The sequence below is a fragment of the Vitis vinifera genome, chromosome 7 (genome assembly GCF_030704535.1).
Source record: "Vitis vinifera cultivar Pinot Noir 40024 chromosome 7, ASM3070453v1".
Classification (NCBI taxonomy): Eukaryota; Viridiplantae; Streptophyta; class Magnoliopsida; order Vitales; family Vitaceae; genus Vitis; species Vitis vinifera.
The window spans coordinates 30,868,586-30,881,388 of record NC_081811.1 but is presented as its reverse complement, the minus strand read 5'-3'; the positions used below and the strand labels follow the sequence as shown (position 1 = coordinate 30,881,388).

The following is a 12,803-nucleotide window of genomic DNA, read 5'->3' as shown; positions in this document are numbered from 1 at the left end:
TAAGAATCCTAAGTCTTCATAAAATTAATCTTCTTCCATAGATGCTTAGGTTTTTTTTCAAAATTTAACAAATAAATTTTAGAAACTTAACTTGATTTAAACCATTAACATCATTAACCTTATTTTATTATCATTAAAACCCGATTAAGAGAACCCTTCAATTAACAATTTGAAGTTTAGGATTTCCTTCTATTGCCTTGGAAAGTGATGTGTGTGTTTGTCTTGTTAATTTATTTCATGGATATGCCTCAAGTCTTTAACTATTATCATAGGAATGTGAAGATACATGGCAAGATTTGATTTAAGTACTATATTGTAGTATCTACCTCATTAAAACTTTTATTCAGAATGTCCATGAAGATAAATTCTGGATAAAATATTTGTTGCTGGCATTTTTTTTCTCTAGCACTTTCAAAGAATAGTTGAAAATGTTATAAATTTATGGTCTCCAGAACTTTGATTCCAAATTTAAATGTCATGTTTGAATTTTAATATTATTCTTTTTTATATTTATATTAATTAGGTTTCATATATTATATAGTATCTATATAATAAAAATAAAAATGGAATATAATGGTTCAAGTGCCTTAGCACATGTGCCATGCCTAATTATTAGAAAGCATAAATGGTTAGAATACAACTCAATATCTCTAATAAAATGTAGATGTCTAAGTACCTCTTTACTAACTGTTTTCAAAAACAGTTTTTTGTTTTTAAAAACAGTTTTTTGTTCTTTAAAACAAAAAAAAATAAAAAAGCATACTTAACAATTAAAATTTATTTTTTTATTTTATATTCTTAAGAACATAAAACAACATATTTTTAGAGAACATTTTTTATTACTTTTCTATTGTTTTCACTTGTTTTCTTTCTAAGAGTTATTTTTAAAATAATTATATAAACATGTAAAATAATTAAAAATAAAATATCATAGTTAAAAATTATTTTTAAACCATATTTAAAAATATTAAAAACAAGTTAAAAATATTTTAAACTTTCAAATAGACTTTTGTTTTATAAAAATCAAAGAACAATATTAATAAAATTACTCTTAAAAACTGTTTTTGAAAATAATTATTAAATAGACTTTAAAAGTTTGATAGTAATTTTATAAAACACTTATAACCTTTTTAATATTTAAATTTTTTAATTATTAAAAATATTAAAAATATTTTCTAAAATTACTATTAAACAAACTCTTAACAAATTATAAAAGTGTAGTAGAGTTTTCTTATATTTAAATTCAAGATAAATATCGAATGTAAACAATTATGTCTAATTTTTATATTTTTCAAGATTCTTGTTATCTCTCCCCCGCCAAAAAAAAAAAAAGAAAGGTCTTCGTTAAAAGTGAGATGAGTAACGTGAGGTAATGAAATAATGGGAAGACATGTAGGTGTGTTGGAGAGACTATGATGATACAACTATTGCCTTTTTGGGTTCTTTTTACACAATTATAGCGATTTAATAAAAATTTATAAAAAAAATGAAAATATTCAAATTTTGTAAAACTAACCATTCTTATTTTTTTAATTTAAAGAGTAACTCATTTTTTACTTAAATATTTTTCAATATTTTTATTATTTACATGTATTTTAAAAAGAAAAAACGTTATTTTTGTAATAAAATAGTGAGGACATTTTTTTTAAATAAGTATTTTTTTTAGGTAAAAAATGTGGGATGTAATAGGTTATCCAAAAAAAACCATTATCCCAAAAATATTTCTAAAATTTGTGAAGTGAAATCTATATCAAATTCATCTTTCAACATGATAAATATCAATTATGAACACCCTTTTAAAAAAAATAAAATAAAAATTTTAAATAAAAAAGTAATTTATTTTATAGTAAAAACAAGTTGTATATTTTCAATGACTTTCTTTCTTTTTCTTTTTTTTTTCTTTTTTTAAAGAAAAGAGTTTTTCATATATAAAATAATAATAATATAATATTAAACTTGTCCTTTGAAAATATAAATTCAGTGTAAAAAGCAAAATAATTTTTTTATATATAAAACCCCTGTTTTTGTCTTAAAAATATCAATATTTTGAAAGTTTTGATAATTTAATAATATTATTTTTTTAAAAAAATTGAGCCTTTTACGGGTTGAATGGAAGTAGGTATAATTGAGTGGTATTGGTGCATGGGCATGCACCTGCAACTAGCTGCATCAATACTCGATTGCACATGATCCTTTTGAATGATTGACCTTGCAAAATGGAACTATTCATAATAGATAGATTCCTTGTTTCATACTCTATTTCATCCTTCCTTAGTATTTCAATAATTTAAAGTCATGTGTTATTTTTGGATTATTTCTTTCTATGTACCTTGCTGGACTTCCATGGAATCTTGAGAATTTACCTGGGGATGATTTAAGAATGGGTTAAAAGTACTTTTAAAGTTTGAAAGTGCTTTTTTAGGTGTTTGATATTTTTAAAAATTCTTATTTTTAATTATATAATATAATATAAAATATATTATCAAAACATTTTTTTTTAATCTAAATATTAAGAGTTTGTTTGGTTATTGTTTTTTAAAATAATTTTTTATTTTTATAATAAAAAACCTAGAAAACTGGTTACACAATCAAAACCTATTTTCTATTTTTTGGTTTTAATAATTAAAAATATGATGTTTTTAAATAATATATTTTAATTATTTTTTTACTATTTAAAAAATAATTATACAAATATTTAGAATGATTAAATATAGAACATTATATATTAAAATTGTTTTTAAAATATATTTAAAAATATGTTAAAAATATTTCAATTTTTAAAATATATTTTTGTTTTACAAAACATAAAATAACAATTTTTAAAAACTATTTTTCAAATTTATTTTTGAAAACAGTTATTAAAACAAATGATTCTTTTTAAAAATATTTCTAATAACAAATAAAAATATTTTAATAAGAATCCTTTGATCTTTATTTGAGAGTGATTTTAGTAAAAACACTTTTAATTTGTAAATTTTTTTATTAAAAGTATTTTATAAAAAATTGGTAATATTAGGATAAAATAAAATAAAAACCCTTTTTAGAAGAATATTTTGTTTATAAAAAATTAGCTTATGTTTATTTGACAACTGTATTTTGAAATTAGGATTATAATTTTAAAAAATATATAATATTGAACAGGATTTAAAAAAGGAAAAGAAAAGGGTAGCGCCACATCTGAATTTGTTCCCAAATTCCGAAACAGAGAAAAGGCTTACAAGGTGACTCCAGCGGCCAGCGGAGGAACACTGAAAAGGGGAACAGCTTTTGAGTTTTAAGTTTTTAACGCCCTGAGAAAAGGGGAGTGGGGATTGAATGTTTCGACTTTGAATGCAAGAGGAAAAGGTGCAGAGAGTCGTACAGAGGGCGCTTTCAAACAAATCATTAGACGTTTGGTTCACTCCAAAGTCCCAACTCCACAGTCCACACTCCACAGACTCCACACACTACTCCTCTTCTTCTCTCTCTGTCCCTGACCCCACGTTGCGTGTATCCCTTCCCTTCGAACTCCCAACAAAGTCCCGCTGGCGCTTCATCACAAGATCCACAGCCATGCTACGCCACTAACATCCTTCTTCTCCTCCTCCTCCTCGGAAAAGAGCAAGGGCTCCATTAAATAAAATAAAATATACCATCATATCAGTATTTTTATTTATTTTTGGTATGCACACTGATCTTCATCTTCATATGGACGACCATGAAAAAGGGGAAAATGGAGAAGGTGAGTGGCTTGAGCTCGGCCTAGGGTTTACCAGATCCACCTTCTCATCCTCTTCTTCTCTAGGGTTAGGGTTAGGGTTAGGGTTTGGGGTGACACCTTCCATTAATTATGATCCGCTAGTGCCATCATCATTAACGTGGTTTTCTGCATCTCCTCCACCACCGTCATCACCACCATCGCCATGGCCGTGGCCCATGGTTTCTGCTGGTGGCCTTCTTCGTGACCGGCAAACACCGGTCACCCGTTCTTCCACTGGCCTCTGGTTCACCCTCGTCTCCTCCATCAACTGGTAAGCACTTGCTTCATTTCTCTCGCATATCAACCTAACATCTCATCCCAACTATGCCCACCCACCAGATTACTTTTCCACAAGATCAAAATTTTTCTTGCATTTTCTCATGGATGGGATTATCAAGAATGGAGTGATGCTGATAAATGCATGGATAAGCTTAGCAGAATCGAAAATTATACTGACAAATCTGTCTTTCATTTTCTCATTTGTATACATATATTTGATTTATTTGTCAAAAACTATATTGACCCTGAAAGTGATGATAAATGCATGGATGGTATTAACAGCAACGGAGAGGTACTCCCACAAGTACCAAAGGCGTACATTAGAGTGAGGTAAGAGGTGCACGTTAGCCATTAATATGAAAAGAAAAGAAATTTCAAATTTCTTTGTTTCTTTCCATTTCTCAATGATGGCGTTCAGTGAAATGAGTGAAAACCTGACTGACGTTGCTTTTTCTTTTGGGTTTTGTTGGCTTTCTCTTCTACTGAATATTTTGGTCCAAATAAAAAAAAAAAAGAGAGGAGAACGTGACAGTTCTCATGGTGCAGAAGTACCTGGTTACAAAGCTTGGTCTCTCCAACGAAGCTGAGGTAATCTCATTTTCTCACCATTTATACCACAATTAGTAAATTACGTGGGTCATTCTTAGTTTTGTACGGTACTAGCTAGTACTGCACATGCAATGTGAAGATGAGATCTGCAGGGTTGATACCCATTCATGGATTCAAACCCTAGGGTTTTTTTCTTTTTTTGTCTTCTTTTTTAAAGTCTTCTCACCCATTATCAAAAATGGGCCCTCCTAGACAAAGTATATAACCCTTTAGCAGAGGGTTGTCTTTTTTCTTTGTGAGAAAAAAACGAAACATTCCTTAAAATATGTAGGAATATTTCTCATGGGTTTTGCCTTTTTTGCCAATTAATTCCTTTTGGGTTTTGGGTTGTATAGATGAGGTTTTTCCTTAAATTTCCTAATACTGCATTAATATAAAAAAAGAAAAAAACAATCCTAGGCGAAAGACTGATTCTTGTTAGCCACGTGCTACTCTTACTTGAATAAATGATTACTAGTCTAAAGACATCATTAGCCTGCATTTTCCTTCTTGGAAAACTCGACATCTCTCCAATGGCTACTTGAAATATGGACTGTAATTTTGAAAAATACCATCATTCATTTGTTAATTTTTTTTACACCTTGTAATTTTTTCTTTATTTGGTAAATTTTAAAAAATTAATTTAAATCGTTATTTAAATTGAACAAATTTGTTAAAACACCTTAATATCTCAACTTAAATTTTAAAATAACTTTAAATATTAAATTTTAACAATTAATTTTTTTTTCATATCTACCCAGTAAGTCAAAATATTACAATCATGACTTTACATTCCTAACTCTTTTTCTATCATAAATATCTTACAATACTTTAATATAGATGTTTGACAAATAAATTTATTATTTAAAATAAATTAAATAAATATTAATTAAAATTGATGAAGGTAAATATAACAATTTAATGGTGTAAAATAAATTTAAAATTAATTTTATCAAATAATTTTAATATTTAAAATGAAAATTAAATAATAAATTTTAAATTAATAACTTAAAAATAATTTAATTTAAAGTAAACTTAAATATTTAAATAATGAATTTTAAGTTTCACCAAACACCCTTATCTTTCTTTCTTGTTATTCTCCATTGTTAATTACATTATATTTGATTCTAGAAAAATATTAAGGTAAGAAAAAAATGTTAAAAAAATTAATTTCTTCATATTTTGTTTTATTACGAAAAATATAAAAGAAAAATAAATAAAATTAAAATTAGTTAGAAAATTATATATATTTTAAGCAAATTAAAATTAATAAGATAAATAAATTTAAAATAATATACAAAAATAATTTATAAAATAATTTATTGATTTTAAATTTATTATTTATTTTTCTTTTATTTTTTCTCTTAATTTTCTTTTCCTTATATTTAAGGAACTAAACATAATCTTTAACCTTATTGGCTAGTCCCTTTCTTTTGTTTGTACTTATGTATACCCCAAAATTCTCTTTCACTCTTTGACGTTTACTTCTTTAAAGTTCCACCACAGGTTCTTTTCTGATTTTGTGGATAACTTATCACAACAGTAGGAATAAGTAAATGTTCCTCCAGTCAATTGAATGGTAACCTTGGTTTTAAAAGGAAAGATATTTTCAAAATATGTTGCATCTCTAATTTCTATTGAGCTGTTCAAAATATCTTCAGCTTCAGAATTTATTACCGAGAACCTGTTTGCATTAATATTATAAGTATATTCTATAAAGATGGCACTTATAATTTTTTGTCTTATCTTCTTTCTTTTAGGTTCAACTATTGCTACCTTAGCTAAGCACCTTTACTCTCCTTATATATCCATCTAAATATAGTTTTCCATATTTCATAAGGGATTTTCTAATTATCTAGATATTTTTGAATTATATTGCATCTATGGTTCCTATTATTAAGTTGTTCAAATATGACATCTATAGTTTTTGGTCCATCTTCTTTCTTTTTAGGTTCAAGTGTTACTACCATAGCAAAGCACTTTCACACTCTTATTATATCTAGTCTAATTACTATATGTTTTCCTATTTCATAAGGGATTTTCTCATTATCTCTTACATTAATGAATAGTTTGTGGGTGATATCGCTTCCCTCATAAGTTCTTAGGAGCACATGCTTAACAAAATAACATTTATCATGTCTATTAAGATGTGGTTGTTTCTTTCATCAATACCATTTGATTGGGGTGAATAAAGAAGTGTCATTTCATGTTTGTTCCATTTTCTTCATAAAATAAGTTCAGCTTAAGTTATTGTGCATTCCTCTTCTTTATCAAACCTAAGTATTTTAATATTCTTTCCTAATTGATTTTCAACCTTATTCTTTTATATCCTTAACTTTTTAAATACCTTAACCCTAGCTTTAATAAGGTATAAATGACACGATTTAGAGTAATCATTTATAAATGTTGCGAAAGTATTTGTTTCCAACTCTTAGTAGGAAGTTGATTTAAACATCACTATGCATTAATTTTAGTAATATAATATTTCTTGTAACAAATTTAAAAGGTTTCTTGGTTAATTTGTTTGTACACAAATTTCACATTTATGTTTAAGTTTTATATTTGACTTGGTAATTAGGTAGGAACCATCAAAATTTTCAACTTTTCGAAGCTCATATGTACTATTCTACCATGTCACTGGTGTTAGGATAGAGCCATAGAAAACATATTTTAGTTTCACTAATAAATTTATTTATTTATGATTATGATTTCCTTTACTATCTTATTTACATTAATTGGTTATTATCTAAGCATTCATGCCCCTATCACTTGCATTATATATGACTTAACGGTATTAGGACTTGTACAAAAGATCCAAGTCATGGGTTCCTTACAAGATGATAAATTGTTCACGGTCAATTCATAGATTTAGGCTATCTAATAGAGAGTATAGTGTACTACCTCTTAATTAAAGGGATGACTTGTTTTGGTTATCGGGATAGTTTTCCCATGATGAATGCATTAGGGTGTATAGTTACACATTGGACAAAACTTATGATGAATAATGACACTAATTATTTGGTAGTCATGATTCATCAAACTATGATATTGTATGAATTCTCAACCTTGAGAGGATATTGAGCATGTGTTGAAGTCAACATGAGTCTTTGACCTATGAGTGTCACCTTAAGGTGATCATATATTACCTATGGTTTGGGTCATTGTTGATGGAAGCTGGTGACAATAGATATTCTCAATAAAAGCACCATGATATCTCTTGGGATTGAAATAGTGTATCCCTTTGGATGATCCAAATGATCATAGTAATTTCTTAAGTGGAATTTGATATATGTTATTTGTGAATTAAAATATGTCAATTAATCACATAATATGAGGATTTTTAACTTAAAGATCGAAGAGATAATCTTGAGAGGTTGATAGCACATACCTTGTTAGATTTTGGATACTAGTTAATGGAGAATTTGCATGCAGTGGATAGTAGATCATGGACCTGAGTTTCACCTCATTATAATATCATAAGATACCAAAGTGTAGTTGACTCTCTTTAGTAGAATGTTGAGTCAACTTCATAATTAAATTCTAAGAGACTCAATAATTTCCTATGGATCCTAGTGGTCCCTATTCAAGCTTCAAATTCATGGTGACACATTTATTTAAGGGTATTTTGCATTTGTAATTCATAAGTGTGTATAAACGTATTTTGGTAAAAACACAGGATTATACTAGATCTTATGAATTGTCTTTCTAGATTGGGCTAATTAATTAATTAGAACTCAATATGACTAATTAATCAATTAGGACTTGAGTAGGTTCGATGAAGTGATCCGAACCCAAGTTAGACTCAAGTCACTTAAGCCCACAAGGAAATCTATATAAACTCCCCGTAAGGGTTTAAGACTTCACTTTTGCATCCTATCTTACAAACTCTAGACAGCAAATCCTAACCACCTGTTTAGAGAAATAAGACAACCCTTATCTTGTGCCAAGTTCCTTGAAAAGAGTGATTGGGCAAAAGATCATTGGGTTTATGTCTAAGAGATTAAGCAAAATTAGATCATGAAGGAGGAAGCTTATTTATGTGGTAAGGTTTAAGACACCTTGAAATTTTCACCAAATGTTGTGCCTTTTTCTCTACGTCTATAAGGAGCTTTTGGAATTTATGAATTTGGTTGTTAACAGGATTTTCATCTACCATAATGAATTTATTAAAATTTGAAGCCATGAATCTTTGTATACTTGCATCAACTATATCATACTCGTCATCTAAGATATTCTAAAGTTTTTTAGCACTAGTGGTTATATGATATACATCATAAAGGTGATTGGAGAGGCACTAAAAATCCTATTATGACAATCATAATCTATTTGTTTAGGTATTAATGAGGATGAAAACTCTTGGCCTTGGTTAAAGGCATTTCTTTCTTCAAACAAGCAAATAAATCCTAAGACAGTTAACAATACTTCATTTGTTTTTCCTCAGATTTTCCTCACTCTTTCTTGAGGAAAATAGTTTAACATTTTCCTAACTATTTTTTCCACCTCAAATTCCATGTCATTTATGCATTGAATTTTTTTTTTCTAGCATTTTTTTTCCTTGGTATTTTCCTGAACCAAACTTACCCTTAGGTTATGTTTAGTTTTTATAAAGTATTAAAGAAAGAAAGAAAAATGATAAAAAAAAATGATTTCCTAATATTTGAAACAGGCAAGGAAATAAGGAAAATATGAGGAAAATATGAAATGTGTTATTTTTTTTTTCTTTTCTTTTATGTAGATAAAGGTGAGAAAAGTTTGAGGAAAGTGCATTACCTAATAATTTAATTTTATCTTGTTCGACTTTTTCATAGATAATCAAGTAGGACAAAAGTATTACCAAGTTTCCTTTTTTTTCTTCATACTTTTCTTTTCATTATTTTCCTCAAACCTTCTGGAGCCAAACATAACTTTAGTATTTATTTTTCTTACCTCTTGGCATGGTATCTATGCATAAGTGAACTATTTTCCATAGCATTCTTTTCCCTATGTTACTTTGGCACTTTCAAAATGACCAAACATGCCACTAGGATATCATTGGATATTTGAGAATCTTCAGCCTTAGGTTCCTCTATTTTCCTATCTAATATTATCTCAAATAGTTGTGGAATTTCTAAGGCAAACATGGGGAAATTTCACACCAAATTTGAAATTATAATTACTTCTACTTCTACGCTTAAACTTTTGATATGAATGGTTTAGGCTAATGGCGCCACCTATATACTTGAATGGTATACAATCATCTATTTACAAAGAAAAGACTTTCATGATCATTTTAATATCATTCTCCATTTTGGCATGCAGAGAAGACGGAGGAAAAGAAAAGAAAATTTGGAATCTTGCACTACTTGAGGTACTTAGAACGAGCAATGGGTGTCCTGAGATTACAAATTTTCTCCTCTCTTTCCTTTGTTTTCTTTTCCCATCAACTGGAACTTGTTCTATATGCATCAGTCTGATATATTGTCATGGACTCATATCTAAGAAAATTTTCGCGTGTTGGTTTTTCACGTTCATGACAGATTGATATTTCATGCATGGGGGAGAAGCTGTTGCAGTGGCAGACATTGAGGCATGTTTGGGACTCTGTTTGGCTGCCTAGAATCATCGAATCAGAAAATTCAACAGCAGCATTGGTTGGAAATTCAGGTGGCCACAGATCTACGAATTATTTGATGTCTTTGCAGTATGGAAGAAGATGCTTCTTCAACTAGGGTTTTGGCCCGTCTTCTTTCTCTTTTGCCAGCTTGTGATGTATATGAGAAACGCTATCATTCATTGATGTAATATCAATATATTTTGGATTCAATCTTGGACCATTTTGACAGCCTTTTGTTTTTTTTTTTTTTTTTTGTATTTGTTTTTTTTTTACCAATCCAAACTTTGCCAAAATTTAGCTGTCTTATCTTTTGAAGCAATTGCAACTAAAAACTTGTCCAAATGTTAAATAGCTAGACCCACCCTTCGATTAAGATTTTTTTGTTATAGTAAATGAATAAATTCTTATGACAATCAGATAAATAAATTGGATATATCCAAACATATCACATAAAAGATCATATCATGTATAAACATGATTTTTATAATTTAGCATTAATAAAATTATCTAAAAATGATTTCTATAATTTACCATGAATAAAATTACACGATTACGTTTGTCTATTTTTCGTTTGGTGATAAAAAAGAAGGGAAAATTTGATATTTTTATGTCTCAATTATCATGAAAAACACAAAAAAGAAGTAAACAAACATAATTAAAATTAGTTTTAGTAATTTATATATTATCAAATTATTCGATTTTTATATATAAGTGAAATGATTTCAAAATGTTGGAATAAGTCAATATTTTGTAATTATGGTTAGTCTAATATGAATATTATCATAAGAGATTGTGCAACTATTCTTTCCTATATTTGGGTTCCTAAAATTGTGGGAAATCTCATGCATATGTAAAGTTTCCTCTATATATATCCCTTTGGGTCTCTCAATAGAAATCATCGGAAAACATGGTTTCTGTAGGCATCTTAGATCTAAGCAACAGAAGTAATACCAATTTTTTAAAAATTGATTTTTTAGGATTAAAGTACTAAACTTTAGGTTTGGATGTTCCCAAACCTTAATTCAAAGTGTTGAAAATGACATTGAAGTTATTGGAAGTCTCGTAAACCCACAATCTTTCACCCAATTACTCAACCTTGCTCTTGACACAGTTCTAGTGGGAAGGAAATGAGAATGAAGGCTATGACTCTCTTTCTCTCTGGATGGATGGTGGAAGACAAAAGTTATGGAAACCTCAATCCCTATGGGGTATTTATAGGAATCCTAACTAGGTTTAAGTGACTTAAGTTCACATGGGCTTGGGTCAATTAAACTAGTTTAAAATGGGTCTTAATTGATTAACTAATTCAATAAGGCCCACTAATTAATCAATTAGCCTAATCCAGAAACCTCATTCACTTACCTTTATGCAACCTTACATAATTACCAAAATACCCTTATGCACAAAAGTGAACCTAGAGCTAATTTGACCCTCATAATCCATGCTAACAAGGTATATGAGCTCAAAGCAAGGACCACTAGGACCCATAAGAATACTGGCTCTCTTAGAATCCAATTCTGAAGGCGATTCAATATTTCACTATAGAGAATCAACTGAACTCTAGTATCTTACGTAAATAACAACGAGACACTAAGTATTAGGGTTTGTGACCTACTATCCACTGCATGTAGACTCCCCATGAACTGGTGTTCGTAATCTAACAAGGTAGTGTTATCACTTATCAAGATTACCTTTCAAATCCTTGAATTACATATCTGACTTATTATATGATAAATTGACATACTCTAACTCCAAGGAACATATGTCAAATTCCACTAAATGAATTATTGTGACCATAGATTTCATAATCACATGTCCTTTGGATTACCCAAGGGGACATACTGTCTTAATCCCATGAGATATCTAGTACCTATATTGAGAATACCTATTGCCACCAGCCTTCATCAATAGTGACCTCATCCATAGGGATATATGACCACTTTAGGGTCTCACCCAAAGGTCAAAGCTTCCTGTTGATTTTGACACAAACTCAATATCCTTTCAAGGTTGAGAGTCCATGAAGTATAGTAGCTTGATGAATCATGACAATCAATAGCCTTGCATCATGATTTACTGTAGGTCATATCCATTGTGCATCACATACACTAGTGCACTCACCATGGGAAGCCTATCCCTATGGCTAAGACAAGTCATCCCTCCAATTGAGAGGTGATGCACTATAGTTTCTATTGGATTGCCCAAATCCATGAACCAACTATAGACAACTTATCTACTTATAAGGAACCCATGACTTATATTTTTTATGTAACTCCTAATGCACTCAAGTAATGTACAATGTCAAAGACATGGATTGAATGCTCAAATCAATGTCAATACATCAAAATAATAACAAAGGGATAGTTGAGTCTAACTTTGTTACTTCATGTCTTGCTTTTAGGGGTTCAATCCCAACAATTTCATGTTTAGGTTTTTTTCTCTTCTTCTGATCATATAGTTCTGCTACAGATTGTATTTTTTATTGCTTTGTTTTTACTCATCGTCTTGTTTATATCATAACGAGTGATACAAAAAATAGCAATCTAGAATCTCTAACAAAGAAAGCAAAAGTTGATCTTGTTGTTGTGCTTACCATTCATATGCAAA

The 12,803-nt window shown here is 29.0% G+C and overlaps 1 protein-coding gene across 2 annotated transcripts; it reads left to right on the top strand.

The window, feature by feature from the left end:
- The first annotated feature begins 3,356 nt into the window (after nt 1-3,356).
- LOC104879954 (protein LAX PANICLE 2) lies at nt 3,357-10,419 on the top strand. Of its 2 annotated transcripts, XM_019221038.2 has the most exons (5): nt 3,357-4,010; nt 4,301-4,348; nt 4,534-4,606; nt 9,905-9,953; nt 10,123-10,419. In XM_019221038.2, exons 1-4 carry the CDS (start codon nt 3,664-3,666, stop codon nt 9,950-9,952), a joined length of 516 nt encoding a protein of 171 aa, XP_019076583.1. In that variant the 5' UTR covers nt 3,357-3,663; the 3' UTR covers nt 9,953; nt 10,123-10,419. The 2 variants fall into 2 exon arrangements, with proteins under 2 accessions (XP_019076583.1, XP_010653031.1); XM_010654729.3 differs by lacking the exon at nt 9,905-9,953 and having other exon boundaries at nt 3,359-4,010.
- The last annotated feature ends 2,384 nt before the right edge of the window (nt 10,420-12,803 follow it).

Coding starts and splice junctions, on each gene's coding strand:
- LOC104879954 (XM_010654729.3), top strand. CDS start 3,664: ATGCACACTGATCTTCATCTTCATATGGACGACCATGAAAAAGGGGAA. Junction 4,349..4,533: donor AAGGCGTACATTAGAGTGAG/GTAAGAGGTGCA, acceptor AAAAAAAAAAAG/AGAGGAGAACGTGACAGTTC. Junction 4,607..10,122: donor GTCTCTCCAACGAAGCTGAG/GTAATCTCATTT, acceptor CGTTCATGACAG/ATTGATATTTCATGCATGGG.